The 27,789-nt window shown below is 40.0% G+C and overlaps 1 protein-coding gene across 1 annotated transcript in view; it reads right to left on the bottom strand.

The window, feature by feature from the left end:
• Nucleotides 1-650: 650 nt before the first annotated feature.
• il1rapl2 (interleukin 1 receptor accessory protein-like 2) overlaps nt 651-27,789 on the bottom strand; it is a 1,327,545-nt gene continuing 1,300,406 nt past the window's right edge. The window contains exons 9-17 of the mRNA XM_034182329.1: nt 27,419-27,559; nt 22,762-22,822; nt 22,486-22,598; nt 14,382-14,527; nt 12,822-12,899; nt 12,551-12,667; nt 5,022-5,144; nt 2,397-2,636; nt 651-2,002 (exon numbers count right to left, since the gene is read on the bottom strand). Coding sequence (XP_034038220.1) covers nt 1,904-2,002; nt 2,397-2,636; nt 5,022-5,144; nt 12,551-12,667; nt 12,822-12,899; nt 14,382-14,527; nt 22,486-22,598; nt 22,762-22,822; nt 27,419-27,559 — 1,118 coding nt within the window. The 3' untranslated portion in view covers nt 651-1,903. The remainder of the gene's footprint in view (nt 2,003-2,396; nt 2,637-5,021; nt 5,145-12,550; nt 12,668-12,821; nt 12,900-14,381; nt 14,528-22,485; nt 22,599-22,761; nt 22,823-27,418; nt 27,560-27,789) is intronic.

Raw genomic sequence — 27,789 nt, 5'->3', positions numbered from 1 at the left:
ATTAAATTATTTCAAACAATATATCCAAAGAATCATCAAAGAATTTAGCAGAAATCAAAAGACCACTTTACTGTATATTGCCATCGAATATAACAAAAACAAAATGTATCAAACAATCGCAAATACCCAGAATTCATTGGTTCTAATAAGACAATGACAGTACCTTTGTGTAAAATCAAAACATTATTCACGCAGTTTAAATATTATTGTAATAATCTCGGTTTCTTAAAGCTCACAAAGCAGAAGGTGGTCTGGTTGAGCGGGAGTCCACATGTTCACGCTCCTTCAGCTGGACGGCTGTGTTCTCTACTCCAGAGTGACAAGATTAACAATGTCCACACGCAGGGCATTTTACTGTCTCCTCTGCCATCCATGAAAACCAAACAAAATAAAAGCATAAAGAGTCTCTGAGTCTCTCTTACACACATCCACACACACCCACACACGTCTGTGAAGGAAATCAAAAGGAACAAATCACCATCATGTATAAATCTATGCATTAGATACGGAAGCTGTACACACATAATTGTAACAAACACTAAAATTAAAGTCAGGTGAATTCTCACTTTAATTCTTAAAGGTTAGAACTGTTGGAAACAAAATTAAATAAATAATAAATGCTAAATATTTTCAGAGAGACACCTCCTTTTCCCTTTATTGTTTCGTTATGGCAAGACAGAACAATACCTTATCAACATAAAATGTTTATTCTTCTATTTTAAAGAATCTGAGACAAATGGTTGTCTTCATATGTTTGAGTATTTTTTTATATATATATATATAAATTGGTGGTCATGCAAATAGAAAAAGCCAAGTCCTTAATGCCTGTAAGCTTGGGGATAAAAGATTTTTTTTTTTCTTTTTCACCTCTAAGCACTTTTGCCTCTGGAGACGTTGGCTTTTTTCACCTGACAGTCAGGATCTCTGGGTTACAGTGTGATGGGCTGGCTGCTTGCCAGTCTCCTGCTCCTTTCTCACAAGTAAGGAGCCACTTTTATGAATCTGCCTATTGATCCATAACAACCAACTAACTGTGCTTTCTCAGTAATTAAGTGTAGCTTTTTTTTAAAACATTTACATCATTGGGCGTCTTCCTATTGTTGTTGGATTCTATTTATTGAGTCATCAATTTCTGCTTCCAGCACCTAAACCACATTTAAAAAACACTTATAGTTGTATTTTAAGAGGTTGACTTGTTGCTTTAAGGTGGACTGGTATTCCAAAAAATCATAGCTTTGAAGGCTGCCCTATTCACAGATAAACCACCAAGCAAAGAAGTGAATACTGCATCATTTGACCTGGACTGGAAATGGACTTCCATGATTGCACCATTTCCTGTTCTCCAATAGTCTGAGATGCTGGTTTTCTGGGTAGCAGCCATCATCTGTTTGTGCCGCTATTCCCAAAGGCAAGCTATTATTATTAATATTATTATTATTGGAAAGTCTTGTGCTCCAAGGTTCAACTTAATCCTCCAGAGTGTGGCTCCATGGTTGAAGTATTTAGGTCCTTCTAATTGACTTTACCTGTTCAGAAACATCCACTCATCCAAACAGTCAACTCATTCTGACCATTTGCTCTTTACTATTCTTCTTCAAGATCATCCGTTGTTATGGCATTCCTTTTTACACCTCCAATACCAGTCCATACTGGTCTGTAAGGAGATGTCAGGTCCAGAAACCAATGCAAAATCAGTTTTATATTCTGTAAGTAGTTTGCAGTATCCAAACACTGTCAGGCATACGGAGTGTTTGTCACTCAGTTGTCCAGAGTCTGAAGTGAACTGAAGCAGTCCTTCACCACTTTTGACTAAAATCCAGCATGGTATGTCTGTACACCGTCCAAAAGCCAACTGAGATCCTTCCGAACCGATGTGTGACCGAGCGGCAGGTCAACGGACCTCCTACCAGATGTCAGAGCTTAGTTCTCTGCTGGTGAGCGGGACGAAGGTGCTGTTCAGGTGGACTTCTGGCTTCTTCCCCAGAGTACTGCTCTGAGGTGCCTGGAAAACACACGGTACGACGGAGATTAGCACTGACCCTCCGACACAATCTGTTTCACAACTACAAGCAGTATGTAGCATTGCATAACCCACAGTGTGTCCAGTATGAAAGCTATGTCAATGTCCCAGTCTGTGACAAAAAAACACATTCAAATGTTCAAATTATGAGCTACTTTCTAAGTTTTCTTCTAGCATAACAGACCTCTTCTTCCCCAGTGAACTGCTCTGAACCCCTGAGAAGAAAAGAGGGGTTTTATTTTTAAGGTGTTTCAAATGTTGAATATATATGTACACACACAAAGAAAGCAAAGAAAAAAGTTGATATTATGAAGACGTTGGATGCCATAAAGTAAATGCAAATGGAACAGAAGTGGCTGTGTTCTTTTTTCCCCACCTGTCCATTCAGCAGTGTCATGGGGATGTTACAGTAGACATGGCGCCCCCCAGAGCCCAGAGTGGAGAACTGCACGGTGGAGGGAAGTGGGAGGGGAGGTGACAGGGGGGCGGGCTGCGTGGGAAGCTGGAACTCGTAGCTGCGGCAGAAATGTCTCATTTGGGCTGCCGTTGCTGTGTGGCCTCCTCCCAGCGGTAAAGTCATCTGGTTGTAGTCAGGGATCTCTGTCGCCAAGGCAACCTGTGATGAGAGAACAATGGCAGACTTCTTTTAACACATACTGTCCAACTGACAACTGCACCTTACTTACATTAATAGTCAAGTGACTGTCAGAATAGTTCATTGTAAACTTAAGGAAATAAGACATGAGAAAACATTAAAGGTTACAATGCATTCCAACTAAATTCAAATGGGACTTTATCTCTTTTTAAGACAACGCCTAAAATAATGTAATTTCAATTCAGAATCTATTTGTATTATCCTCTAAATAACGGAGTTAAAGGTGTCATATTATGCAGGATCATTTTAAAGATCCTTCTTGTACGCTGGGGGTCTCAGGACCCAAGCAGAGGGTCACCCCTTTGAGTCTGGTCTGCTTGAGGTTTCTTCCTCAGAGGGAGTTTTTCCTTACCACTGTTGCTCTGGGGGTTAGTAACGTTAGTTAGACCTTACTTATGTGAAGTGCCTTGAGGCAACTCTGTTGTGACTTGGCGCTATATAAATGAAAATAAATTGAAAATTGAAATGTTTAACGTTCTGATTGTGCATGTGGGAGTCCCACTGCTATATAACCAAATTTAGCCCGGAAGCAGCTCATTTTAGATATCAGTTATGATGCATAAATCCCTATATGGTCTCATGCTTGTTCTCCAACAACCCAAGCGGTCTGTCAAAGAGAGACGGCAATGTATAGGAGAGTTTGATATCATTAGAAGGGATGGACTACATTCACTGGGTTGGTGAATCATGAATGTGAAACTGGTGGTCATATTGTGAGGGAAATGCTGTGACAGAGACAACTGAAACCCACCTGAAACCTACTGTTGCTTGTGCTCACACCCCCTGAATGTGACCCCAGTCTTCCGCAGGTTAGTTACCCAGCCAAATCCAGTACCCCTTTACAACGGTCAGGACTGGGGCAGCAAGTGATGAACTTTCTTGTCCAAGGACACGTACTGGTAGTGATCAAGAATTGATCCCAGATCGACATATTGGTAGCCCCCCTCCTTTCTCACTGAGCTATATACCTTATTTTCCTTTGTATAAGTCACATCGCATTGTAAGTCGTACCTGTTAAAAATGCCTCTTGAAGATGAAAAATGTATCTAACTCACTGGAGTAGAAATCACACATTTTTTTCAGTATTATCAGCTCTTTATTTAATTAATTTTTTGTACATTGTTGACATGTACTTTTATTATTTTATTACTGGAGTTTATTTTGTTTTGTGATTTGATTCCTGGTAAAGCACTACATAAATAGTTATTATTATTATTATTATTAGTAGTAGTAGTCATAATGTTAACACGTGTGATTTTCAGAAAATAAGTCACAGTGGAGTGCAAGTTGCAGGACCTCTCAAACTAGTAAAAAACTGACTTATACTTCTTAAAATATTGTAGTTAATTTGAACACTTGAACAGAGACTGTGTGTGCAAACATTATTTCTGTGTTCTGGTAAACACTACACTGCTAGTTATGACTAAGATGCCTTGATATTGAACCCTAAATTGCTCCCATGTAGAGGAAAGATGATTAATTCAATGTTCCATGTTGGAAGATTCCAGCATTGCTCTGCAGTTCAATATGAATGGAAGCTGCCTCATAAATGTATAAATTTATTGTAATAAACAGCAGCACATGGGAAACATCTTGTTTTCCACTGGAGCGCCACCAATCAAAACATGATGAAATTATACTGCTAGATTTAGCCACACCACCACTCATCATAAACAAATTATTATTATAAGGCAAGACGTACTTATTTTCCCTTTTGTATGGCTAGCATATAGCATACTGGCATAGTATGTTACTATGCTTTTTACCCTTTTAAATTAATTTTGTTAGGAAACAGCGTGGACCGCGGCCTCAACTTTAAAGTGTGGGTGTTTTGGTGAAGCTTAGGGCTAGTGGCCGGCGATCACCTTAGTATTTCTTTTGTTTTCCTTCTTGCTTAATGCTGACAAATTATATTGTATTTGTTGTCTTTCTGATGCCTGATTGTATTTTTTTTCTCTCTGTTTGAGGTGCGGCTCCATCCAGGGATGGGTGTGGTGTCTGTCTTCTGAGGCCCTCCTGTCCTGGCAACATCTCCTGTATATTCTATTTGTGAATTGTTTTGTAATTTGTGTCTGTAGCATGGCCCAAGCAGAGGGTCACCCCTTTGAGTCTGGTCTGCTTGAGGTTTCTTCCTCAGAGGGAATTTTCCTTAACACTGTCGCCTGTGTGCTTGCTCTAGGGGTTGGTAAGGTTAGACCTTACTTGTGTGAAGCACCTTGAGGCAACTTTGTTGTGATTTGGCGCTATATAAATGAAATAAATTGAAACTGAAATAAATTATTAATTCTGGAATCTGAAGGCTGAGTGATAACATCAGTTAGCGGTTGTATTCATGCAGAAGATCACCTGGTGATGTCCATGGCGATTCTCATTGGGTGGCACCATGCAGGCAGAGGTGGTAGTCATAGCAATAGTAGAAACAGTGGTCTGTAAGTCACCAAAAAGGCCCTGTTCACCAGAGTCCATCACCTGTTACAATGGAAACATCATTATGTTCAGCTGTAGAGGACATTTTATGTCAGTGTCAGATTTGCCATTGCAATGGTAAATAGTTAAGGACTGTGGAAAAAAGATCAGAATTAACATTTAGGCAGTGGCTGCAGTGACTGGCCCATTGCCATATTGCAGGTTTTGATGATGGGACACTGTCTGAATTTAGTAACTACAGGGGGTTTGTCAGCAGAAGACTACAGGCTTCATGAGTCTGTCATGCAGTGGATATAAAAAAGAAACTGAGGATCAGACGTCACAAGCCAGTTCAGTTTCCCATGTGCATAGACATCAAGGCACATACAGTAAATAAAGGCATATATTATGATTTGCTTTATGTGAAAATAGCTTCAAAAGTTTTGTCTCGAGAAAATCAGTTGAATTTACATCTTCCATCAACACAAGTCTGATCAATGATTTAATGCCAAGTGCTCTTCATGCATGTTGTGTAGTATGTGCTTTGACCTCATCTAGTATACATACACCCTCAAAACAGTCAAATGGCTTATTCTTAAGGACAAAGTTACCTTTTATGTGTCCAGAAGTATGACTTTTTTCATTTGTTTCTTAGTTTTCTGCAACACAGTGTTTCAAGTTTGTTGAGAAGTTTGATTTAGGCATTAGGGACAGGATTAAACATGGATTATGGCACGCTTGTTCTGTAATGATGTCGGTCCCATCATCCAAACCGCTCGTCTCAACCGTGGTAGTGCAGCAGATTAGAGAATACTATTTACAGGGGAATCTTTCAAATGGTGATACAAGCACCAAATTCAACACAAATAGTCCTGAGACATTACTCTTTTGAAAAAGCAGACTATCCACTTGATTTTTCAATAGGCAGCCAGGTAGGGGTCAATGAAGAATTACACAGGGATTAAAATTAAAAGATGCTCCAATCATATTGAAAACTATAGCACATTATTCGTCCAACCATAAAGATTCCAAAAAGGACTATCTTTTGGACTATCTTTGACTGAATGTTATGAAGTTATGGGGCAAAGTTTGTACAGGAGGCCAAAGTTAAAGTTGCTCCAATTTTGGTAAATAGTGATGCAAATTATTGGTTGAGCTAATAGGATTAATAAATTAAATAGATTTGACCGTGTTGAATGTTTACTGTCCAAAGTAAAGGTCAAACAATGTCAACGTCCATTGGATTCTATGGCATATGACATATGTTACCCTGTAACATGATAACTAAGTACGACACATGGTGCAAACTATTCCTTTTTAAAACCCTATTCACTCAACCAATAATTTGCATCATTTTGTACCAAAATTGGAGCAACTTTAACTTTGGCCCCCTGTACAAACTGAGACTGTTTGGTTGGTACCATTTATGCTGTTTTTACCCCATAACTTCATAACATTCAATCAAAGATAGTCCTATACCTTTTTGGTATCTGTATGATCAGATGAATAATGTGGTATACTTTTCAATATGAATGGAGCATTTGTAAATCTTGACCCCTGTGTAATTCTTCATTGACCCCTACTTGGCCGCCTATTGAACAATCAAGTGGATAGTCTGCTTTCTCAAAAGAGTAATGTTTAAAGAATATGTGTGCCAAATTTGGTGTTTGTATCACCATTTGAAAGATTGTTTCAGTTATCTGCTGCACTATGGGGCCTGTAACTATAACCTCAGACAGAAAATTAATAGACATTTAAATGTGGTGCACAACATGAAACACATCATGTTTCCTTAGGTTTTACATGACAACCGTGACACAGCAAACTTCAAACTGAATGGATTTTTACATTTATAAATATATGTAAAAGCACATTGTATTTTTGTAACACATATGGATATTCATATGAATACTGCAAATATTTCCATTTACTGTGTTGAATGACACTATATACTGTAACTAGAATCAGGCAAGTTTTCATAACACAATGACAGCTTTGCAAGTTTTTAACAGTCGTCTAATAAAATATTCAATTTTCTTCTGACTTAATGTGAATCACTCATTGAGAGAGTACCACCTTGGCAAAAGTAATTACCTCCACCAAGGAGATTATGTTTTCGGTTGCGTCTGTTTGTTGGTTGGTTGGCTTGTTAGAAGGATTACTCAAAAAATAAAAATTCCTCAACGGATTTCAATGAAATTTTTACCAGGGGTGTATCTTGGCCAAACTTAGAAGTCATTAAATTCTGGTAATGATCCGGAACACGATCTGGATCCATTCATTTTTTTAAGGATTCTTTATCATTGCAGGATAGGGCCAATTTTAACATTTGTGCATCTAACTTCATGAAGATGGATCACAAAGGCTGAACAAAAAATAAGTTACCACACAACAATAATTTAGCATTTGTTTCTCCTCACTGAATAAACTTGGCATTGGAAAAAAAAAAAAAACTTTTGTAGTTCATGCAGTTTCTCTTTATAAATACATTTGCTGAAGATCTAAGGGTTTAACCACTGAATCTGAAACATGACGGTAGATGTGTGAAACGACGTGGAATAAGTCTCTTTGCTAAAGGGTATTTCATGTGACGTCAGTGACCCTATGGCCTTGGCGAAGGTTTGTGCTCTCCGAGTGCTTCCAGTTTGAGATACATTTCTTACCAGTTTTTACAGAGCTCGGTTTATAATCTGCAGCCGTATCGATACCATTTAGCAGCACGGCATTCTTTACAAATGACCTGTGTCTTGTCAAGTTTCCCATCTCTTTTTAAAAAGCCAAAGTATCGCTCCAAACACCTGGTTTAAATATTTCCAACTGTTTGCTGTGGTTCTCGCGGAGCTGCATGTTTGTTGCAATAGAAATGCGCTTTCTGGCTTCAGTCCATGGTGAATTCAATGTGCCTGGGAAAAAAGAATGATGTAAGCGGACAGCGAGTGATGCATCACGATTTTACCCATCAATTGAATTGATGCACACTGAATGAATTGACGCACTCACATCACGCACGTTTGTATCTACATACCAATTCGTATCGATTAATCTCCACATGCCTACTGTCTACATGTCGCCCTGCAATAGACTGGCATCCAATCAAGGGTGTACCCGTCCTTGTGCCAAAAGACTGCTGGCATAGGCTCCCACCTACCAAAGACCCTGACTGGATAGTGGGTATAGAAAATGATCAATCAATCAATATTACTAAAAATACTTGTACAGTGACACCAAAGGTTCATTTAACTGATCTTATTCATTATAGGAGGATAATGGATGAAAATGGATTGTACGAGTATATGGGTCCAAGTCTCAAATGGCCCTTCTTGCAAAGTGTATCCAAAATTTCACCACTTGTCTGAAAGAAAACCCCCTGATTTATTAAAATAGAACAATTTACTGTAAATTTATTTAAAAGTGTGCCAATAATTGCCACATGTACAAGTACAACCCAAATTCCAAAGAAGTTGGGAAATTGTCCAAAATGTAAATAAAAACAGAATACAATGATTTGCAAATCATCTTCAACCTATATTCAACTGAATACACCACAAAGAGAAGGTATTTAATGTTCAAACTGATAAACTTTATTGTTTTTGTGCAAATATTTGCTCATTTTGAAATGTATGCCTGCACCACGTTTCAAAAAAGCAGGACAGTGGCATGTTTACCACTGTGTTACATCACCTATCCTTCGAACAACACTTAATAAGCGTTTGGGAACTAAGGACACTAATTTTGAGTGCCATGATTGGGTATAAAAGGAGCATCCCCAAAAGGCTCAGCTGTTCACAAGCACAGATGGGGTAAGGATCACCACTTTGTGAACAACTGTGTGAAAAAATAGTCCAACAGTTTAAGAACAATGTTTCACACCGTTCAATTGCAAGGAATTTAGGGATTCTATCATCTACAGTCCATAATATAATCAGAAGATTCAGAGAATCTGGAGAACTTTCTACACGTAAGCAGCAAGGCCAAAAACCAACACTGAATGCCACTGACCTTCGATCCCTCAGGCGGCACTGCATTAACAACCGACATTGTGTAAAGGAACTTACCACTTGGGCTCAGGAACACTTCAGAAAACCATTGTCAGTTAACACAGTTCATTGCTACATCTACAAGTGCAAGTTAAAACTCTACCAATGTAAAGCAAAAGCCATACATCAACAACATCCAGAAACGCCGCCGCCTTCTCTGGGCTCGAGCTCATTTGAAATGGACAGACGCAAAGTGGAAAAGTGTGCTGTGGTCTGATGAGTCCACATTTCAAATTGTTTTTGGAAATCATGGACGTCGTGTCCTCCGGACAAAAGAGGAAAAAGACCATCCATATTGTTACCAGCGCAAAGTTCAAAAGCCAGCATCTGTGATGGTATGGAGGTGGGTTAGTGCCCATGGCATGGGCAACTTACACATCTGTGATGGTATGAGGGTGTGTTAGTGCCCATGGCATGGGCAACTTACATATCTGTGATGGCACCATCAATGCTGAGGGGTACATCCAGGTTTTGGAGCAACACATGCTGCCATCCAAGCAACGTCTTTTTCAGGGACATCCCTGCTTATTTCAGCAAGACAAATGCCAAGCCACATTCTGCACGTGTTACAACAGCGTGGCTTCATAGCAAAAGGGTGTGGGTACTAGACTGGCCTGCCTCCAGTCCAGACCTGTCGCCCATTGAAAATATGTGGCACATTATGGAGTGTAACATACGACAACGGAGACCCTGGACTGTTGAACAACTGAAGTCGTACATCAAGCAAGAATGGGAAAGAATTTCACCTACAAAGCTTTAACAATTAGTGTCCTCAGTTCCCAAATGCTTATTGAGTGTTGTTAGAAGGAAAGGTGATGTAACACAGTGGAAAACATACCACTGTCCCAGCTTTTTTGAAACATCTTGCAGGCATCCATTTCAAAATGAACAAATATTTACACAAAAACAACAAAGTTTATCAGTTTGAACATTAAATATCTGTCTTTGTGGTGTATTCAACTGAATATAGGTTGGATTTGCAAATCATTGTATTATGTTTTTATTTACATTTTACACAATGTCCAAACTTCATTGAATTGGGGTTGTAGTACATTTTATGTCTGTATTTTTATTTCATGAGATGCAGTCATTTTGACACTGTTCAACAGCTTTGGACATGTTATTAAATGTTATGATTATCAAATAATTGCCATCTATTTTTAAATTCTATTTATTCTGTACTTTAAAATACGGAGTGGGGAGTTGGCAGTAAATCTGACCAGGAATATACAAGCAATTAAAAAACTCAAAATGCATACTTGAATTTCTTCATGCTGACCAAATGAACTATGTTCCAAATTAAATATGTTCAAAACCTGCTCACATGCAAGCTTTGCATGATTGTGATTTGGTTTTATTTAAGGTGACGTACAATTTGACATCCTTGGTACGGCACAATCTAGACTATGCGCACTTTAGAAAAGTGGTGGGATAATCTTGACATCATTTGGTCCAGCTCATGTAAGAAGTGACTTCTTCTCCATTCCCTTGTGTGGAACAGATGATCAGGGTTACAGTGTTGTCCTCGAATGCTTTAGATCTCGGAGGAGGTGGTAAAGCTTCAAACGACACCTGAGCGGTGCTCACAGTGTGTGACTGAACATGATGGATAGCTTGAATTCTTCAATATTCTCGTGCAGTCCTTCAAGGAGTTATAGGACTTTGGCCCATAAACTCAACATTTATTATACCTGCTTTCTAAGCATGAAAAACTTCACACTATCAAATATCAAAGGCTATTCAGTTAAACTCACAAAGCCTGAAATTTGGGGTTGTTGTGTGACGTTGGTTCAGTTGTTTGGTGAGATGAGATCCAGTGTGTGTTTGTTTATTTATTGGCATTATATTAATTTGATCTAATGATCCAGACTAAAGGAATAAATGTTGTTTGACTGAGCGGCTCTAGCCACATTATTCTATATACGCAGTGTAATTGACATTTTCTCACTGTTGACAAATCACATAATTGGTGTTAATAAGCAGATCAGCAGTGCAGAACTTGAAAACCAACAAAACTGTACTTTCACAACACATATAATTTGTGCCCTCCAAAGGTATTAGGCCCCTTGGTATTTCACACATTTTAATTAATTCATTCCATTTAAATTGCAAAAAGTAAACCAGACTTCTCAAGATAAAAAAACAAAGTAAAATGATCTTCCTTAAACTCAAGCTCAAAGCAAATCTCTACAACTTCAACTTCATATAAATTAATTAAAAAATATAAAAGCCAAGGTGATGAGTTGCATAAGTAGTCATCCCCTTTGGTATAATAACTGTAAATAATAAGAGTTTTTTTTTTTTTTTACCAGTTTTCTTCAGACAAGTCAGGGGATGGATACATGAACATTTCCAAGTCACTGAATATGTCATTTTATTTACATCAATTAGGAAGAAATACAAAGGATTTTCCTTCACCAAAACATCAAATCTGGGCTGGTATCTCAGATGTACCTTCTGGCAAACTGTAGCTGATCTTTCAGGTCTTTTTAAGAAAATCCTCCTTTGTGCCACTTTGTCATGAAGCTGTATAACTGGTGAAAGAAAATGCAAAACCTACACTATGCACACGTTCTCCAATCACAGCCACAGAAGACTATAACTTCTTCTGGGTTATCTGGGTGTCTTGGTGAGTTTTCTCACTCTTTTTCTTGCACGGTCACTCAAGTTTTGAGAACTGTCTATACAGATTTGCTATACTGATTGTATTTCATCATAATTGATGCAAATAAAGTCCAAAACATATTCAGTAAGTAGAAATGTTCATGTATCCATCCCCTGACTTGTCTGAAGAAAACTGGCAATAAAACTGATTATTTACAGGTATTATACCAAAGAGGCCCATTACCTATACAACCCATCATCTTGGCTTTTACATTTTTAATTCATTTACATTAAGTTCTAGATTTGCTTTGAGTTTGAGTTTAAGGAAGATCATTTTAGATTTAGTTTTTATATTGAGAAGCCTGATTTACTTTTTGTATTTGAAATGACATAAACAAATTAAAATGTGTGAAAAACCAAGGGGCCCAATACTCTGGGAAAGCACTGCATGTTTCAGTCTGAACTGCTTTCTTGATGATTATAGACCAGTACCAGGCATGAGGAAATGACTGTCAGTGTATCAAGACATAGTACGAGCTGTGAAGGTTTCACACAGTTAAATTTTAATGTAGGACATAAAACAGGTGTAAATGCAATTCAGTTAATAGGCCTGAGCACAGACAGACAGACAGATGAACAGACAGATGGACGAGTGGATGCAAAGTTTTCACCATACCCGATTGGCCATATTTTGGCCTCGGGTAAAAAATAAATGTCTATTGATTTACTCCTTCGTTTTCCTTCAGTTGATAATGGAGTTGCAGGTTTAGCTGAGTGGGGGACATGAGTCAGCCCCACTTACTTCTCTGCCTGCTTTAGTATTTTTACCTGGCGTTTGGAAAGTGTCTCTCTGCGTTTAGCAGGCATCTCATAGACCACCTGCTTCCAAAACTTGGAGGACAGCTCGTTGCTCTTTGCGCCCCTCCATTTGATGATCGATAAAACCTGAAAACAAGAGAAGACTATGAGTCTAACTTTCACCCTACTTCTATCCATCAGTACGTTTGTGTAACCGTTTGTTTGTTCCCCTGGTGTTTTTTATACTCTTCCTCCATCTCCACCTTTTGTTCATCTGCCTGTTCCTCACTGTGTTTAGTACCTTGATCGTGTGTTTAAGTGCTTCAACCTCTTGGTAGTTGATGACATTCTTCAGGTCAGCACACTCTATCATGATCACCTGGGCAGGCACAAGCGCACAGACCGAAGAGTTTGTGAGCAAGAAGTATGACCATGGATACGCACAGTAATTCTTCAGACACCTCAACATACAAAGTATCTCATCAATTTAGAGTCTCTGCATGTGGAGAGACAGAATAATCCAAAAACAATGCGATGAATAATTATGAGAACAGAAAAGTAATTTACACATTATGGGATTATGCAGCCTTCATGAAACACAAGATCATTTGTACGCTTACATCATGTGCCGTTATTTTCTCAACCTGTTGACTGTGAACAATAACTGAATGGGCCACATGCAATTGCTCTGAAGGTAAAGTAGAACTCTGACATTTTTAACTGAGAGTGTGTTTTAGGTGTTGAGGGAGTCATTCTAATGTTACTGAGTGGAATATTAAGACGCACTTCATTGGAAGTGTCCAGTAGCACAGAGAGGGTCCCTGTGGAGGATTACAGGTTGACGGCTGATGAAGACCTCGTTCTGTAAGACGCATTCTGGGTCTGGGTCGGTGTGGCGGCACAGGAAAAACACCTCCGTGTTGATAACCATTTGTAAAATCCAGGCGGCTTTTGATGGCTTTCAGTGGAGTGAGTATATGAGAAATTGTTTAACAGCTGGACATGTTCCAACTTGTCCTTAAGACTTCCAACAGAGGTGTTTTTCCTGTGGCGGAGCGTCGTGGCGGCTGCGAGCCGACGCGCGGACCCGTCCGCACGTCTTTCATTAAAAAAATCTCCTTTAACAGTGGAATATCCGGATAAAATGCTGAAACCGACTTCTTCTGAAACTTCTCTGTTCTCCCACGACGTCCTGGATCAATAGAGCCTGAAATGTGGAGGTTTTCAGCTTGAAACAGGCTGACGATGGCGCCTGAGAGCGCTGCGCGACGTCTCGCACCGTGGGAAGTCCTTAAAGCGACAGTATCACCTCAAAATCTCTCATCAGCCGTTAAAATTTTCACTGAAAACCAGCTTAATTTTTTGAACCATGTCCACTTCGATGTGTCTCACAGGTTTAGAAAAAATTTTGATCAAACAAAGCGCCAGTCTCTCAGCAACTTCTCAGACAAAGGAATTCCGACGAGGGGCTGGACGACTCCTCCCACAAGGAGTGCTCACAGGCGAATGACGTCACCGACAGGCGTGGAAAAACTCACGCATGCGCACGAGGGTTCAAGCATGTCTGATGTAAAAACATATAAATGAAATCCATATAGTTTTTGAAAAAAATAAAAAGGACCTATACTTTATGGACAGACCTCGTATGTCTGTTTGTATCAAAGAATACTTCGTGTAGTTATTCCCATAATGCTTCACTGTGACTGAAGGCAGCATCAGGGAAGGTCTGGGTTTGGTGATGGTTCAGAGTTTGTGTTCACCAATAAGGCACTGGGCTTCAAGTGGCTTACTGTGACAAAGCATGATGGGAATAAACACCCACAAAGACCTCTGACGTTCCTCGACTTCCTGCCGTGCACACCTTGATCTCTCCAGTAACCAGCATGGAGTGGAGCCGTGTCTCTATCTGGAAGATGCTCCACCCTCTTTTGGCAACAAACTCTGGAGTTAGGACGATGATTAGACGCCTGCTCTGCTCCACGCTCCGAGCCAAGTCCTCGATGTAGGCTGGCAGAGGGGCACAGAGGAGAAGGAAAGGAAGAAAGAGGGAAAGATGGATGTCATTCAGAATGATGCAACAAAACATCTGCTTAGTGTAAAAAAACAATGTCCACAATAAATGGAACCAATTTTGCCCGTGCCTCTTATTTTGAAAACTTCTCTGCTTGCACACTGATTCTGTGCATATAGAATTTATTCTGAACGTTCTCCTCCAGACCTTCAAAGCAGCAGAAATGTTTTTGTACTCTTTCCCAAATTTGTGCCTCGAGACAATCCTCTCTCCGAGGACGACAGACAGTTCCTTTGACTTCATACTTGGTTTGTACTCTGACATGCATGGTCATACCTAATCAACTGAAATCATGTCCAATCAACTGAATTTACCCCAGGTGGACTCTAATTAAGCTGCAGAAACATTTCAGGGATGATCAGTGGAAACAGGATTTATTATTATTATTTTTTTTAGATTTTGAATAGATTTGCAAAAATCTTGAAAAACCTTTTTTTCACATCATCATTATGGGATATTGTACGAAGGCGTTTTAGGGCCACATAGAATTTATTTTTTTAGACTTCAAGAATAAAGTCGTAATATTATGAGAATAAAGTCGGAATATTTCAAGAATAAATTCGTAATTTTACAAGAATAAAGTTGTAATATTACGAAAATAAAGTCATAATATAATATTTCGACTTTTTTCTTGTAATATTAAGACTTTTTCCTCGTAAAATTATGACTTTATTCTCGTAATATTACGACTTTTTTCTCGAAGTCCAAAATAAATAAATAAATAAAGAAAGAAATTCAATGTGGCCCTAAAACGCCGTCATAATATTGTGTGTAGAATTTTTAGGAAAAAAAATGAATGCACTCCATTTTGGAATGAGGCTGTAACATAACAAAATGTGGAAAAAGTGAAGTGCTGTGAATACTTTACGGACGCACAGTAGTTTACTCAGTGGATGGATACATGAACATTTCTGAGTCACTGAATATATGTTGAACTTCACTTATATCAATCATTAAGAAATACATTCAGTGTAGTACTGTATGGTAAATCTGTTTGGGGTAGGCAGTTCTCAAAAACTGAGTTACTGCAAGAACGAAACTTGAAGGACGTCACCAAGACACCCAGACAACTATGGTGGAGAGACAGGGATCTGTGGATAAACTGTTTTTTTTTTTTTTTTAATTTTGACAGATGCATCACCATTTACACAGCTTCACAGTGGACTGAAGCAGAGATGAATTTTCAAACAAGAAAAACAGATTAAATGTAGGCTTGTGTCTCCCGTGTGCCTCTTGGCAAACTGTTTCTGAAATTGCAAAATTTGTTTTTGAGAAAAGTTTATCCAAGCATGACATTCTATGACATTTTGGCCACATTTCACATGGCTGCAGCAGATAGATGGTTATGTTCTTGAGGTGGGGATAGACTGGTTATCCACCCAGGAGGCAACATTGTTCTGTGATGTTCTGGATGATCCCAGACATGATCTCTGAAAATGGAAGGACTCTGTATAAAACTGGCCAGCGGTCCTAAAATGTTCCTGGGCAATTCTATGATAACAGAATTACAATCTGAGCTAATCTGTCATGGTTAGATGCCATATGTCCAGATTTTGCTGCTGTTGTAATTCCGTTACCATAGAATTGCCCTCCTGCAATGTTTTTGTTAAACACTTTGAATTAAAGCTAAAAGTTTATGCAAGAACATATTGACAGTCTCATTTCAACTCCATTGTTGTGGTATACAGAGATGTAATTTAAAAAAATGGTTACTGTCCAATTACTTATGGACCTGACTGTATATTACCGCTGAAGTCACGATGAACATGTTGTGTCTCAAAGAAATTGACAATCATCACCATAAACCACAGGAAGAATCATGTAGAGACACAGCAGACAATCTAAATTTGAAAAAGCTGCACAAAACCTTCCAAACCCCACAAATACTACACGCCAATAAATGCTTAATGTTTAACATAAACAGCCACTGAACGTGCGGTTTGGGATGACAAGTCATGGTTGTTTTGGCACGTTATTGGTTCATCTGCATCAGAGCTTATTTTGTATTTTACAACACTTGGGGGGGGGGGCACAGTGGAAAAAAATCAATTTAATCCATTTTGGAATTAGGCTGTAACATAAAATGTGGAAAATATGAAGCGCTATGAATACTTTCTGGACGCACTGTAGTTGCATATTCAGCCGTTCAAGTTACATTACAGATATCTGGAAGAATGGTTGCCATTACAAACTAAATAAAAATCCTTCCAGTATTGAAAATAACAATTTGTGGTGAGGACTGCTTGGACCCCAGGTGTACAGATTGCTAAACTTCATGGTGTGTATTGATGAGGGATAATCGAGGAGGTGGTCAGGCTGATAGTAGCAACCAAAGAAATTTGCAGGATTTTACATGAGCTGTTGTGGATATTGAGAAGGCGTGAGTTACGTGAATGTATGTATGTAAACTATCTTTTTTTTATGTATGTAAACTATCTACTACTGTAAGCAACAGATCTGTTGTGTTCCACAGCTCTTGCAATGGAGCAGTATCTCCACCTGGTGGACATTTCATGCAGGTACAAAAGCTTGACAAAAGCTTGAGTGTGTGCAGAGTATGAACAAAAAAAAATGGATGTGTAATAATGTGAGTGATAGTTGGTGAGTTACCATTTACCCTCCAAATTGCACAATTTGAAGAATTTGGGAAAATATAAAAAAAAAAACTGCTTGCATGAAATGGGTTTTCAGGTGATTTATAAAAAGCCATATTTCGCAGAAGTGGAATGGAAACTCTTTCAGCTACTATGGGCCACAAGATGTACAGAAGGAGTAACACTGGATTCTGAAATACACGGTGTTGCATGTGTAGATAGAATAAGATACAGTGAGCTTGTTAAACCTTCTAGGAAATATTAGAAATATTGAGTTTGAAAAACAACAAAACGGCACTATTCAGCAAGACTTACCAATCCATTGCCATGAGTACCAGAATTACAGTTCTCTCAAGAGCCTTGCTGGAATGACAGTTACCATGAGAGGACAAAACCCAGTAGATGCTTTCAGTCATTCAGTGGAAATGCTGCCACTTCACTGTCGTGTTTTCTTGACATTCTGAAAATATTACTGAACTTTTGCTGACATCTGTAATGGAAACTGAGCTAATGAGGAGTTGCATCAGTGCCACATAGCCCCCAAACTGAGACACGTCCCCACAGCCATGGCCAGCACCACGGAGACAGACATGCAGGGATTAGATTATTACCCCACGCTGCCAAGAGGCAAGAAGCAACCATGGGGACAACACACCAGCCACCCAAGGAAATAGTGCAACCAACTGCCCCATACGTAGGAGTGGAGCTGCCCTCTGAGTACAAGAACAGAAACCCCCAACACCAGGAAGCACCCAAAACCCCAAGAGAGCTCAGTGTTCCACATGGGGCCACCCACCAGAACCCCTGGGTCAAGATCCCTGCACTGGAGCCAAGGGAATTTCCATAGGCAAAGTCCCACGAATAATATTATCAGATCACAATTAAAAACAGCTTTAAAATGCATAGGCAGAAGAAATAAAATGCATAGGCAGAAGAAATAAAAGAATAAAATAATTTTATTACACATGGCCAGTTTGGTGTCTGGCTTCTTGCTGATTGCACTTCTTTCCGACATGAGTGGATGAGTGACAGGGGTAATCGGCGGAGTGACAGGAATGCTTGTGCAACATTTCGGGCTGTGACACGATGCAGTCAGGACGGCACTTAAATAAGGAACAGGATGTGCTGACACACCACCATTACCTGCTACTTCTGACTCAGGGAGGAAACTTTAAACTGCAAAATGCAAGCGTGGAGCTCACAATTGGTAAGATGTCAAAAGTGAGCAGGACTCCACACTCTTTCTCTGGCTTTTGAAGGACAATATTTAACAGCTTTTACAACCATTACGGCACCACTAATGTCATGCATTTTGACTGTTAGTATAAACAGGGTGTCCTAAAGCCTGTGCTCAGCTCGCATGGAGGAGGCCTCGGAGTGCAAAGTGGCACTCGCAAAATGGCAAATGCACTGATAAAATAACTCAAAAATTGCTGGATGAATTTCCATCAAACTTGGTGGGACTATTACTTGGGAAGATTTGTGCACAATTATGTGCATGTTTCAGATGCAGATTTTGAAATAGTGTTAATCAAAGGTCAAGGTCAAGGAAAACATGGTGTGAAAAACACCTTTTTTGTTTTTCTCAATAAGCAAAAATCCTAGATGGATCAAACCTGGTGGCAAATTACTTGGATATATATCTAGAGGTAATTAGATTTTGGAGTAGTTTGGTCAATGGTCAAAGGTCAAAGGTCACAGAAAAGTTCTGAAAATCTAATGTTTTGCGTATATCAACATCCAAGAAGCCTAGATGAATGAAACTTAGTGGGAACATTACCTAGATAGATATCTAGATGTGATTAGATTTTGGAGTAGTTTGGACAAAGGACAAAGGCCAAAGAATACATGGTCTGCAAAACACTTTTTATACACTTATTGATCACTTTATTAGGTACACCTATTCAACTGCCTGTTAACACAAATAGCTAATCAGCCAATCACAAGGCAGCAACTCAATGCGTTTAGGCATCTATATGTGGTGAAGATGCTGAAGTTGAAGCCGAGCATCAGAAAGGGGTCGAAAGGGGATTTAAGTGACTTTGAACATGGACTGGTTGTTGGTGCCAGATGGGCTGGTCTGAGAATTTCAGAAACTGGTGATCTACTGGGATTTTTCCATGCACAACCATCTCTAGGGTTTACAGAGAATTGTCCAAAAAAGAGCAGATATCCAGTGAGTGGGAGTTGCGTGGACAAAAATGCCTTGTTGAGGTCAGAGGTCAGAGGAGAATGGGCAGACTGGTTGAACAGGTTGTTCCATACTGACAGATGCCATCATGTCAGTATGGAACAACACCTCTGAGGAATGTTTCCATGAAGAATTAAGGCAGTTCAGAAGGCAAAAGGGGGTCCAACCTGGTACAAGCAAGGTGTACCTAATAAAGAGGCCAGTGAGTGTATATCTCCACAACCAAGAAGCCAGAATGGATGATCTAGAGCATGCATTGATCAACAAAATATTTCTGATTGATTGGTATGAATGACTTCATAACAAAGTCACACACAGTCAAAAACACCATTATAGATGTATGCAAATTTACGTACTTGTACTTTGACATTGTGGTGTGCAGCATACCCATCAGTCCTCTGGCGCCTTTCATTTGTCTTGTGACTCACTTACATTTTTTGGAATCCACGTCACCAAAATTGATCTCTTGTCTCTGAAATAATGACTAAAAATGTTTGCAAACTGTCTTCCGTGAGTGACAGCTTCTCTCATGCGTCTCTTCACTGACAGGGTATCGAGCAAAGTGTTGCAATTTCACAGTCATTTGGCGGCTAAAAAGAGAACAAAGAATTATTTTTCGTCTTCTATCTCTCTCTCATCACATCTCTGTGGCTCTTCTCCGTGCTTGTTCTTTTCCATTTCATCTCTCTGTTTCTCTAGAGTAATTAATCAACAAATCAATTAATGAATGAGCACAAACCAATGATCCCACACACACACCCACCTCTCCTGTTTCCTGTTTTTGCCTTTCTGGCTGTCTTGATGATTTCGAGGAGTTAATGGAGTGGATAATTGAATGGTGTGTTTTAGGCGGTGTTGCTCTTGTCAGTGGGTTTGTTTACAATGAAAAAGCACCTCTTTCTGACTCTTTAATTCACACATTCAGTTTGTTTTCACTCTACACAACCTTCACTTTATGTGCATCTCATCGTTTAAGACAAAGATCTGTGTGCAGTTATGCTCCAGCGCACAGCGCCGATTTGTTTAGAGGATGTTTTCAGGGCACACGGCCTCATTTTCAGAAGAAATATGACTTTTCCACCTGGCTTCAGGATGCCGTGCTGTGTGTCTGAGGGTACTCTCCTCTGTGTGTTGGGAGGAGGCATAATTTTGGCTCAGGGCAGACTGTGTGGAGGTTGACAATTCATTATGAACCATATCTAAGGAAATTTATGGATTTCAGGGGAAAATGTTAAAGCAGAAACCATGGGATCTTTTACTTTTGTTTTTTTTTTTTTTTTTAGATATTTTTAGAGTATGGAGATATAAAGCGTATGCTTTAACCCCCCCCCCCAAAAAAAAACCCAGTATATTATTAACACCCCCAATATATGCAAATCAGTAAAGGTTATACATAAGTTAAAAAGTGCCTTCTGTTCCGTTTGTGGCCAGTCTTGTACCATGTGAGGATGTAATGTTTTCATGGGCGGCAGATTTCCTCAAAAAGCTCAAGATTAATTTCCGTCAAAGTCAGCACAGATCTGCATCCTGCTGCAATGTCAGGAATTTTTCCCTACACACTTTCTTGAATATTATTTTTTTGTTAATTTTTCATGAAACAATAGATGGACTCCAATTTATGTGGTAAAATCAAGAAAATACCCTTAGGGCTCAAAGGGCGGAAGGACATGAGAAGTCAAAGTGGAGTTGGAAAGGTAGAGTCAAGGTAGACTTGAAGGAAAAGAAGCTGAGTATGGAGGGTGTACGTCTCCAGATCCAGGCATCATAGTAATTCATCATGTGGTTGTGGAACATGTCACAGCCTTTCTGCTGCACAGTTCTCCTCCCCAGACACAGGGGTACTAGTTATGGTGAATAAATCATGTGATCCTGCTGACAGATACATCTGTTTCATGGATGTCTGAGATTGTTGACGTGAATTCAGTTTGGACATCTGAGAAAATGGAATCAAACCATTTCTGACTTGTCACTGTGTTAAGTGTTAAATCCTACATCAGCCATGAAACCCATTGGTGCTGGTTCTTTTCTTTGGATTCTGTCACATAAGTGTGTCTGAAGCAGGTAACATCTCCAGATAAAGGTGGTACCCATTTATAGTTGGTTGGACTGAGACACTGCACATAAAGTCTATTGTCTAAGAACACAGACAGGTCACGTGAGACGGACTCAAACCTAGGTAAACATAACGGCAGCTCCACTCCTTATCCCAGGGAGCGCTATCATACTGTATAAGGTTTTCATAAATAGAAAGGTGTCATAATTCATGAGTAAACTGACTGCACTGTCAGGCTGGAAACAAACACCCACAATGTCATTATCACAATGTTTTCACTCTTGTCCAAGAATCTGGCAGTTAGTTGCTCAAACAGGTTTAGAACAGCTTTCAGAAGGTCAAGGATGACTTCCAAAACCATAACACATTTAATCCTTGACTCAGTTTAACAGAAAATCCAAAACTGACCACGGGTACAATTTTGTGCACGCTTCAGATGATAAGTGCCGTATTGGTTCCTATATGGCTCTGTCATAATGGATATTTCCCCCATGTTTTGTCTTTGTTTGCAAAACAATATTATCATATGAACAGCGCAAAGAAGACAATAAACAGGTGATTGATGGCTAGAAGATGCATGCTGGGTAAAAGACAGACAAACAAAACCATGTTTGTCTCTTTTTGTTGCATGTAATGAACTTATGTGTCTATGAGTGATGTCAAAGCTTTGACACATAAAGGAGTAACATAATATTTCTGTCTCCCACCAGACAGTGACACAACCTCAGATATGATGACAAATAATGTGTCATGTACACACTGTGTTTCTGTACCGTATGTGTGTGTGTGTGTGTGAACAAAGCATCAGCTGTGTTTCTGTGTCAGTGATCATTTTTGTTGAAATATTTTTGGTCTTTGATGTATACCCTGTCTCACTGTGTGTGTTTTAGGTGTGGTGTGTGACATGCACCTGCCAGGGTACGTGTGTTGCTGTTGTTATGCATTGTGATGCACGTCCGTGTACAATCTGATTTATTCTGACAGACTGATGAATTGTGGGTTTTGGAATTGGAGCTTGGAGAGAGAAGAGAGATGAATAAACAGAAAGCTACTCACTGGTACTTGGTATTAGGTCTCTGTCAGGTAGAAACAGTTTGTATCCATAATGTTTCTCCAAAACATCTGGCAGGATCTCCAAAGCAAATGTCTCCTCATCACTACTTGTCCTGCTGCAGAAATAATAAAGACATGCTGTTCAAAACCAAAAGCGGAACCAACTCTAACAAGCTGTAAATACGGTTAATAAGAATTTAAATGTTGGGCTGTGGTGAAGGTAGACGTGCTCTTAGTGCCCTCAAAACACTGTTCAGTGCATGCAGACATGTAGCTGACCTCCCCAGAGAGTCCAAGTCCACTTTAGTGTAGGACAGATAGGCATCATAGTCCTTATTGTCTATGGAAATAGAAAAGAGAGATAGAGATTGTAGATGTGTGACACACTGTATGATGTATGAGACATTACTGGTCAGTATCCCAGATTATAAGTAATGCAAACAGAAGGTCCTACTAATCCAGCAGTACTTCACTGGCTATCTCATAGCTTCAGAAATATCTTGTGGGTCGCAAGTCACTGACCCTACTATTGAAGATCACCTGCCCTGCATTTTTTCCATGTCTACCTGTGCTAACCACAAGTAATTAGTCAAGTCTGGTGTTTCCTAGAGCTTGATTGACTGAGCATGTCTGACTTAGTTAAGTAGCAGTGGCTGGAGTAGAGAGAGTTTGAAGGACAATTTTTAATTTCAGTGTTGTTATTGTGGTTCATGTTAGTTTAGCAGTGTTGTTAGTGTTATTGATTTATAGTGTATTTGTAATTCAGTTGGTTTAGTCAGTTTAGCGGCCCGGGTTAACAACGTCCGCCACCGGTGCTATTGCCCAACAGGGTGCCGGTGGAAATTGGGCTACTGCTGGGCGAAGACGACGAAGAAGAGGAGGAAAACGTTGCCACGAACAGTGGGAGAAGAAGAAAACTAGAAGGGTGGAAATGAGAGTGGGGACTTTGAATGTTGGTAGTATGACTGGTAAAGGGAGAGAGCTGGCTGATATGATGGAGAGGAGAAAGGTAGCCATATTGTGTGTGCAAGAGACCAAGTGGAAGGGAAGTAAGAGCAGGAGCATCGGCGGTGGGTACAAGTTGTTGTACCATGGTGAGGACAGGAAGAGAAATGGTGTTGGGGTCATTTTAAAGGAAGAGTATGTTAAAAGTGTGTTGGAGGTTAAGCGAGCGTCTGACAGGGTGATGAGTGTGAAGTTGGAAATTGAAGGGGTGATGATGAATATCATCAGTGCATATGCCCCACAGGTACGTTGTGAGATGAAGGAGAAAGAAGATTTGTGGAGTGTGTTAGATGAGGTGGTGCAGAGTGTGCCCAAGCGTGAAAGAGTGGTGATAGGAGCAGACTTCAATGGGCATGTTGGTGAAGGGAACAGAGGTGATGAGGAAGTAATGGGTAGATATGGTACCAAGGATAGGAATGGGGAAGGACAGATGGTAGTTGATTTTGCAAAAAGGATGGAAATGGCTGTGCTGAATACCTACTTTAAGAAAATGGAGGAGCACAGGGTAACATATAAGAGTGGAGGAAGGTGCACACAGGTGGACTACATTCTTTATAGGAGATGCAAGCTAAAAGAAATCACAGACTGTAAGGTGGTAGCAGGAGAGAGTCACTAGACAGCATAGGATGGTTGTTTGTAGGATGACTTTAGAGGTAAAGAAGAAGAAGAGAGTGAGAGCTCAACAAAGGATCAGATGGTGGAAGCTGAAGGAGGAAGACTGTTGTGTGAAATTTAGCGAGCAGGTGAGAGAAGCACTAGTTGGAGGGAAAGCAATTTTGGACAACTGGAAAAGTACTGCAGATGTGGTGAGGGAGACAGCTAGGTCAGTACTGGGTATGACATCTGGACAGTGGAAGGAAGACAAGGAGACTTGGTGGTGGAATGAAGAGGTCCAGGAAAGCATAAGGAGAAAGAGGTTGGTGAAAAAGTTTTGGGATAGTCGGAGAGATGAAGAAAGTAGACAGGAGTACAAGGAGATGCGGCGTAAGGCGAGAAGAGAAGTGGCAAAAGCAAAGGAAAAGGCATATTGCGAGCTGTACAAGAAGTTGAATAGTAAGGAAGGAGAAAAGGACTTGTACCGATTGGCCAGACAAAGGGACAGAGCTGGAAAGGATGTGCAGCAGGTTAGGGTGGTAAAAGATGCACATGGTAATGTGCTGACAAGTGAGGAGTGTGTGCTGAGAAGGTGGAGGGAATATTTTGAAGAGTTGATGAATAAAGAAAATGAGCGAGCGAAAAGGCTGGATGATGTGGTGAGAGTAAATCAGGAAGTAAAAGAGATTAGCAAGGAAGAAGTGAGGGCTGCTATGAAGAGGATGAAGAGTGGAAAGGCAGTTGGTCCAGATGACATTCCAATGGAGGCATGGAAATGTCTAGGAGAGATGCCAGTAGAGTTTCTAACCAGATTGCTTAATAAAATCTTGGAAAGTGAGAGGATGCCTGAGGAGTGGAGACGAAGTGTGCTGGTTCCTATTTTCAAGAACAAGGGTGATGTGCAGAGCTGCAGTAACTACAGAGGCATAAAGCTGACCAGCCACAGCATGAAGTTATGGGAAAGAGTAGTAGAAGCTAGGCTTAGAAAACAGGTGAAGATCTGTGAGCAGCAATATGGTTTCATGCCGAGAAAGAGCACTACAGATGCAATGTTTGCTCTGAGAATACTGTTGGAAAAGTACAGAGAAGGACAGAAAGAGTTACATTTTGTGTTTGTGGACTTAGAAAAAGCTTATGATAGGGTGCCAAGAGAAGAGTTGTGGCATTTTATGAGGAAGTCTGGAGTGGCAGAAAAGTATGTTAGGGTAGTGCAGGACATGTACAAGAATAGTGTGACAGCGGTGAGATGCGCAGTCGGAATGACAGACTCATTCAAGGTGGAGGTGGGATTACACCAAGGATCAGCTCTGAGTCCTTTCTTGTTTGCAGTGGTGATTGACAGGTTGACAGATGAGATCAGACAGGAGTCCCCATGGACTATGATGTTTGCAGATGACATTGTGATCTGTAATGAGAGTAGAGAGCAAGTTGAGTCTAGTCTGGAGAAGTGGAGATATGCTTTGGAGAGAAGGGGAATGAAAGTCAGTAGAAGCAAGACTGAGTACATGTGTGTGAATGAGAGGGAGCCCAGTGGAATAGTGCAGTTACAAGGAGTAGAAGTGGTGAAAGTAGATTAGTTTAAATATTTGGGGTCAACTGTTCAAAGTAATGGAGAGTGTGGTAGAGAGGTGAAGAAGAGAGTGCAGGCAGGGTGGAGTGGGTGGAGAAAGGTGGCAGGAGTGATTTGTGACCGAAGAATATCAGCAAGAGTGAAGGGGAACATTTACAAAACAGTAGTGAGACCAGCTATGTTGTATGGTTTAGAGACAGTGGCACTAACAAAAAGACAGGAGGCAGAGCTGGAGGTGGCAGAGCTGAAGATGTTGAGATTCTCTTTGGGAGTGACAAGAATGGACAAGATTAGGAATGAACATATCAGAGGGACAGCTCAGGTGGGACGGTTTGGAGACAAAGTCAGAGAGGCGAGATTGAGATGGTTTGGACATGTGCAGAGGAGGGACCCAGGGTATATAGGGAGAAGGATGCTGAGGATGGAGCCACCAGGCAGGAGGAGAAGAGGGAGACCAAAGAGGAGGTTCATGGATGTGCTGAGAGAGGACATGCAGGTGGTTGGTGTGACAGAGGAAGATACAGAGGACAGGGTGAGATGGAAACGATTGATCTGCTGTGGCGACCCCTAACAGGAACAGCCGAAAGACAAAGAAGAAGAAGAAGTCAGTTTAGTTAAGTGTTATATTGCTGTTACCATGAGTGACTTAAGTGTCATGTTGGTAGCATGAGTGAAATTTGTATTGCTTTTAATGTCTTCCGCCACAGTCTCTGTTTGACAAATTAAAAGCACATGCTTAAAGCAGATTGCAGAAAAGACAAAACACTGTGTGTGCATGTTAAGTGTTATGTTGCTGTTACCATGAGTGACTTAAGTGTCATGTTGGTAGCATGAATGAAATCTGTATTGCTTTTAATTCTTCTGCCACAGTCTCTGTTTGACAAATTAAAAGCACATGCTTAAAGTAGATTGCAGAAAAGACAAAACACTGTGCGTGCATACGTGCGTGCAATTTTGGTCACGCACAAACTGTGGAGAGCTGACATTTGCTGTTTGTTATGCTTATATATTTTGGGTCAAGGATGAATGGCGCCAAAACCGAACTTTGATAGGATTACTATTTTTAAAGAACCTACATATATTAACTAACAACCCTGAACAATGGACATTGATAGTTACATTCTGGACTCACATTCCAATCCAGCAGGAGGTGGTAAATCATCTACATATTGAAAGCGTGAGTGCGTGTGTGTGTGTGATTTTATTTAGTATGTTCAATTTAAGTACATAATATAATTCTAAATATGTTAAAAATACCTGAATGACAACGATGTGAAAACACTCATTTCCATTGTGGAAAAGTCAAATGACAAAATAGAAGTAAAAATAAAATAAAATAATAATAATAATAGTAGTATGCATATGATAACAAGATCCTGAACAATTTAAAAATACATTACGACAGTAAATTAACATAAAGCAATTATGTAAGTAACATGAAATAAAAGAGTTGAGTTCTTCTACAAAAAACTGTTCAGGTCTAAGTTCCAAGGTTCCAAAAACATTCTGGACTCACACGCCATTCCATCTCATTATAGAAACTTTTATTACAGACCCACACACACACTATGGTCATTTAGTGTACTCTAAACTACTTTTAAATATATACCTGGTTGTCATGGCAAATGTTATAACTACTCTGCACCAGCCTCATGATTCCATAAGGTCTTCTCAGATGTCTTCTGACCTCATGATGTCTCTGCGAACTTTAAAACACACATGTACCATGAGGACTGCATGTGAAGGACAGTGTGTCACATGACCTACCGTCTTCAGTTTCATCACTACCGAAGTGTCTTCTGTAGCAGAGCATGATCTCTAGGTTGTAGCACTTGTAGAGGGCCGTCAACACTCCCAGCAGCAGCAATATGACCCCCAGGCCACCGGCCAGCTCCAGCCGATACATATCTGCAGTCAGAGATAACACCAAGAGGACAATTGTAAAGAAAGTGGTGAGATTTGTATGGTAATTTTCTGAATGGGAGATACCTGAAACAAATAAAAAACAAAACAATCAATGATGTTCCCAAATGAGTTTGCTGTATGAAAGCCCAGATTTCAAAACACTTTGATTTCCTATTCCAAACTCATTTATTCACAGGTGAGTGTCAAAACTAAACAGCTATGTGATTTCAGGA

The sequence above is a fragment of the Thalassophryne amazonica genome, chromosome 11, assembly GCF_902500255.1.
Source record: "Thalassophryne amazonica chromosome 11, fThaAma1.1, whole genome shotgun sequence".
In the NCBI taxonomy this organism is placed as follows: Eukaryota; Metazoa; Chordata; class Actinopteri; order Batrachoidiformes; family Batrachoididae; genus Thalassophryne; species Thalassophryne amazonica.
Note: the sequence above shows the minus strand (reverse complement) of the source record. Positions and strands in the feature narration are given on the sequence as shown.